The following is a 5,776-nucleotide window of genomic DNA, read 5'->3' as shown; positions in this document are numbered from 1 at the left end:
GGGTGAACAACATTCTTGGCCTTCGCTTTAGTCCAAAAATTTCGAGCTCTACTGTACAGGCCAACTTTTTGACGTTTTTTACCTACATGCATGGACGTAGTTTCAGTGCGTAACTGGCATGGCTTGCATAAGAATGCTTCCCTGCATGCAATCCAGGGATTCCGAAGCATTTTTGGAGAGCGCGGGGATCAGAGGTGGTTCGAACGTAACCTACGTCCGTGCAAACTCGACTATTGCGAAATCAGGAATCCAGCAAAGCAGTGTTGTCATCGACAGAGCCCAATGGTGCAAGAAAAGTCCGGGCTTCCGGGAAGGGTGATGAAAGGGGTTGGCGTCGAGCGTAAGGCAGGTTTAACACTGGGAGTTAATAAGTTCATAAGAAAAAGAAGGCGAAGCTGCATGCAAGCGAAGGGAGGCGTGGAGTCGAAGGCGGAAAGTGTTGTGTGTGAGAGGCTGAGGGCTCCAAAAGTAAAAAGCAACAAAAAGCTAGGCTATATAATAATACAAATTAGCTGCGTTTAGTAGGCTGTAATAATAATACAAAATATAATAAACTGGAGTCTGGACGCGTCTCTTTCGGGGTGCATGGGTAAAGAATCTAAGGGAAAACCGAAGGTTCAAAGAACGTGCGGCGCCAAATTTGGGGGCGGCGCTATAAAACGAGAAGGGAGTTTAGCAGAGTTTCATCGCCATCTCTATCTTCATCTCCATCTCCACCTCCATCTCCATCTCGTTCTCCTTCCCTGTGAGAGGAGGAGGAGGCGGCGGCGGTGGCTATGGCGTCTCCCCCTTCTTCTCCTTCGTCCTCTTCGTCTTCTTCATCCTCTCTTCGTTCTTCCTCCTCCTCCGATTCCTCCGAGAAGGAGGAGGAGGAGGCGGCGGTGGCTATGGCGTCTCCCCCTTCTTCTCCTTCGTCCTCTTCGTCTTCTTCATCCTCTCTTCGTTCTTCCTCCTCCGTTTCCTCCTCCTCCTTGCCTTCCCTCCTCCACCTCTTCGACCTCTCCTGGTTCTTCCATAACATCCTCTCCTCCCCCCCCTCCCCCCCTCCCCTCGACTCCAGCACCCTCCTCGCCCAGGTCATGTTCTCCCGCTCCGACATCCACCCGCAGCGCCCCGAGCTCCCTTGGCCTCCCCCCCCCCGTGCCTACTTGCCGCCCAGCGACGTAGACGACGACAGCGAGCGCAACGACCACTGTGGTGAGCGTTGCTACCTTGACGACCTCGAAGACGCCGTGTCTGGAGTATACGACGTCCGCGCACCACCCCACCTGGGGCCACAGAAGGATCAGGTCAGTCGCCTTGCCCTTTCCTCTGGCCTTCTCGCTGCTTCCTTTCTTTGTCGATAGGTAGAGTCTTTCCTTTTGTGTTTCGGCTCATTGCTGTCCTTTATAGCAGCACGAACGATTTATCTTAAGCGCTGGTAGGTAAAGCGTTGCTTGTGTCTAGGTACCTTTGTCACAAAGAAGATTTCTCTCACTGCAAATACATAGATTATACGGATTTCAATTGACTGAGTTTAACCACTATTTCTTGGAATCGCACCCAAACATACCGTACGGAGAGAGGCTTGTATGCCTTCCAAATTATATCCTTTGGATCATTTCTTTCCAGTGCCGTTAATGGACACGATATTGCAGCCTATTCTGTGTTGGTCTTGTTTGGTGATGTCCTAATATTCAAAAAGAGCAAACAAGAGCCCATCCTTAGAAATTCCATTAGGGCGTAAGAAATTGAGTATTTTGGTCACATTTTCCGTAGTGTGGGAACAGAGGTAGCCTCTCGAAAGTGAAATGTGCGCCACAGCCACAGAACACTTGTTTCGACCCAAGTTTCACCTCTTTGACCTTGGAGATGCCAGTAGTTTATATGGCAGAATTTCTCATGGATCCGTTGAAGAAAGAACTTTGAAGAGCCCTGGTTTTTCTACACCCTTCATTGTGGAGAGAGATGCTGGTGATCGCATTCCTCAGGCGTTTTTCTAGGCCCTTCATAGTGGAGACAGATCCTCTGGGCAAAGGGGTTTGGGAGCAGTCCTCGTGAGAGAAATCACATACCACTTCTAAGAGCTTGATATATTGGGAATCCTACGAATCAGCATCATTATTCATATGGGAACAGATTAAAGTTAAAGATGACCATAGGATTTTCTTTCGAATTTATCATTTAAGCATAGGAGGTAGTGTCTTAGTGCACTCCTCCAACTTTTGGTTAGTACAAGTAGGTGTGGGACACCACATGACAGAGCACTTGTGAACTGGATCACATTTGAGTCCCAAAATCACAATGGATTCATGGAGGCCCTTCTACAACCACCACCTTACATACCATCCACACCAATACCGACCACTGCAATCGCCGGACACATGTCATCATGCCCTAGCACAAGGCACTTTTCCTGCCTCTTCATCCACATTACACTATTTTACCATTTGAATCCATAAGGGCCTATTACACCCTGCCATAAGGTGGATATACCCATTGGGGAATCCCACCAAATATCAGCTCATGTTGCCACCCTCTCCAATGCACCAGCCACCATGATACGATACAGCTATCCCAACACGCAGGCCTGACACAAGGACTGCAAGCTTGTACACATGGCTCCACACAAGGACTGCCAGCTGTATACGGCTTGTACAAGGATTGGCTTAGTTTGGAGCAAAGATCCTTCTCAAAGAGGCATCCTATAGTTTGAATTTTGAATCGATTGAAGGCAGTGAAATAACAACTGGTGGACACCCGTCACACAATAAATGATAATGCCTGCAAAGTAACCTTGCTTTCAGCTCTCCTTTACATTGGTTGCGAGACAATTGCCTTACATTGGTTACATTGGTTGCGAGACAATTGCCTTACGATTATCACAAAATAGTCTTGCTGTCAGCCCTCCTTCCCAGATTGGCTGCACTGGTTGCAAGGCAATTGCCCTACAATTGTCAAAGATGTGTCATCAGGATAAGCTTCACAATGTCTATCAAAGCGATCAAGAGACAAAGCAATCAACCAAGGACAATTGGGAAGCGCACATGGTCTGTCAGATTGATGTCAAACTGGCCAATCTAATTGCTTCTCAAACAGCATTGGAGGATTGGACTTTCCAATGAGCTGGGTATGTCACTATGGGGCAACTCATCATGAGTTACAACCAGGGCTGACATGATGTGTTCAGCTTGCAACCCACTAACATACTAAATAAAATTTGCTACTTGTTTCATCTAGTGGCTGTCCTGAGCTTTCTTGAATGGATTTTGCTCTTCGACATATCTGTCTCATCCAGACTTCATTTCTTGTGTTCAAATCCCAGTGTTCCCAGCCTCAACCCTAATTTAAATCTTTATGAATTGCCAATTTCATAAAGATGCACATTGGCATTTGACCTATTCTCAAGATGATCTTTGACAGTATACTGTCAGTTTTTCTTTAGCTGGCTTGTCTCTGGATTGACTTTTTGCCATCGTCTCTCTCTGCTGGAAATATTCAACAAATCTGGGTAATGATCCTTGGAGGTAACAAATTCCACTTTGTACAAACTTTTGGGTATGTGTTTCCTTCTGCTAATGCTGATTGTTTGCTATGCAAAGCTGAATTTGATATTTGCCCTCGGTTTTGAGTTTCCAAGCAGGGGCATGCAAGAAGGCTGGGTGGGCAGAGTGCAGCAATGCACAAGGTATCAGACAATGCAACTTCCACAAGGCAGCCTAGAAGAAAAAGGTGGAGCTCAAGAAGTAACAGAAAACTAGACTTCAGCGCGGTGAAGGGGTCGAGGGATGTTGACATCTTGTTAAATAAAGAGGAGAGAACAGACCAGGTAGTCGATATCATCATTGAATCAGATGACTGTAAGTCAGGTGAAAGCATAACAGTTCTGCTCAGCCCTTGTCACGGAGAAGTCTGCTCAAAGCAGTCACCACTTCTGCACTGGCGTATTCCAGCCTTCAATGAAGATGAGGACATTAAAGAGCATTTGAAGTTGTGGGCACAAGCTGTCGCATCAACAGTGTGGCTGGAATGCTAGCTGATGCAGCAATGTGGTTGGTAATCGATTCAAGCCAATGAAGTGTGGATATCTGCCATATGGAGGTTTTATGTGCCGAAAAGAAACGCTCTTTACAGAACTGTTTTTATCAGAAGGTTGAGACTTCTTGGGCTTCTGTAATGAGTCGGTTTACCATGATGACCAACTCTTCTCTAAAACAAGAGAGGGTAATTTATTTAAGTTGCTAGGACATTCTCTACTGGTGGCTGGGGGATGTTCAGAGGTCTGAAACACACTACTATAGCTTGTTCTCTTTGTATTATTGTTATTCGTTGTCCTCATTTCATATGTAACAGCTTGTACCCATGCAAATGATTTGGAACTCAAATAAGTGGTTAGGCAGACACTGCTTTCCACTACATAATCACTTATATTTTTCACAAGATGAGCATTGTTGTCCAAATACTTAACGTAATATTCTGCAAGTTGGTAGTACACTAATAGCCTACCTCACCATAGGGGTGCTTGCTCCGTGGAGGTTACTGCTTTTTTCCTTGTTACTTTCTCTCTCTCTCTCTCTCCCTCCCCCCCGCCCCCCCACCCACGCAAACACATTATGAAATGTACTTGAAATCAATGATAAACAGAGCATGAGTACCTTTATTGCTCAATATATGGCTTAATTGTCAAATGTATGAAGTCCATCATAATCTAGGTAATGTCACTATGAATGTTTTGTACTGCATAGGCATTGACTGTGATTCCTTTATGCAGGTGGTTTGGTGAATGAGATGATACCGAGATATGGGCACACAAGGATGTAGCTAGAATCTATTGTTGTTGTCCTTTGAGAGCTTGATTAGGCTATGATTCCAAGTCATTGGATTATCAAAGTGCGTTAGACAAAAGACCGATACATGTTTTACTCTTGGCTATGGAATGCTTTAGACAAAAGACTGCAACTCCTCTTGAGTCCAAAAATTCTTGGCTTGGGTTCTTTTTTGTTTAGCTTGTGAATGGGCTAGAATATCTGATTGTAAGCAAAAGCTAAGGACTAAGAGACCATTAGGTTTGTCTGTATAAAAATGTAGCCTCCATGTTCAATAAAAGTTCATATTGTAAAAAGATCCTAGTGCCTTGGAGGCTCTCTCTCTCTCTCTCTCTCTCTCTCTCTCATGCACACATATTGTGCATGCGTGTGCATGTGTGAGGGAGGGAGGGAGGGAGGGAGTGAGTGAGTGTGTGTGTGTGTGTGTGTGTGTGTGTGTTCTCACCAAAAAATGTGTGCGTGTGTGCGTGTGTGTGAAGCCATAGTGTTTCACTCTTTATAAAGCCTTAGAGCTTCAAGTGTCGTTCTACCATAGTACTCTGTGTGTGTGTGTGTGTGTGCGCGCGCATGCGCACATGCATGCGTGCTTCCTCTTCAATTTTTGTTCTACCATAGTGTTGAGTGTATTGCAAGTCATAGTGCCTCTATGTGTCAACCCAGGCTCTAGATCTCGATTTTGGTTTTTGTAGCTCTCAAAACTGAGCTTCCTATATGAAGTTATCGCAGTTTGAAGCTTTCATCTTTTCAAATGTGAGGTTCCATCAGCTTCAATCATTTATCGAGGAGAATCTAAGTTCACCCTCCTTATGCATCCTTAGTTTTGAGGCACTCTAGTGGCCGTGGGCACCGAGTTCTATGTCCAACGTGCACCCCAGCAAGACTCATGCGGCCAACTCCACAATGATAGATTGATATTTACAATTGGAACAATGAATGCCATCTCGTTCACCTCTTTCCTCTACCTTGAGTCA

At 45.4% G+C, this 5,776-nt stretch overlaps 1 protein-coding gene across 1 annotated transcript; it reads left to right on the top strand.

Moving 5' to 3' along the window:
- The first annotated feature begins 684 nt into the window (after nt 1–684).
- On the top strand, nt 685–4,407 carry LOC147881040 (uncharacterized). The gene is made up of 2 exons (XM_087370286.1): nt 685–1,289; nt 3,623–4,407. The coding sequence occupies exons 1-2, from the start codon at nt 777–779 to the stop codon at nt 4,013–4,015; spliced, it is 906 nt and encodes a 301-aa protein (XP_087226412.1). The 5' UTR covers nt 685–776; the 3' UTR covers nt 4,016–4,407.
- The last annotated feature ends 1,369 nt before the right edge of the window (nt 4,408–5,776 follow it).

This window comes from Dipteris shenzhenensis, chromosome 31 (assembly GCF_047967505.1).
Source record: "Dipteris shenzhenensis isolate YYH24624 ecotype China chromosome 31, Dip_SZ_1.0, whole genome shotgun sequence".
NCBI classification, from domain to species: Eukaryota; Viridiplantae; Streptophyta; class Polypodiopsida; order Gleicheniales; family Dipteridaceae; genus Dipteris; species Dipteris shenzhenensis.
Note: the sequence above shows the minus strand (reverse complement) of the source record. Positions and strands in the feature narration are given on the sequence as shown.

What these genes read in the sequence shown, in the direction of transcription:
- LOC147881040 (XM_087370286.1), top strand. Translation starts at nt 777, where the DNA reads ATGGCGTCTCCCCCTTCTTCTCCTTCGTCCTCTTCGTCTTCTTCATCC. An exon ending in TGGGGCCACAGAAGGATCAG is followed by an intron (nt 1,290 to 3,622) that starts GTCAGTCGCCTT and finishes GTTTCCAAGCAG; the next exon opens with GGGCATGCAAGAAGGCTGGG.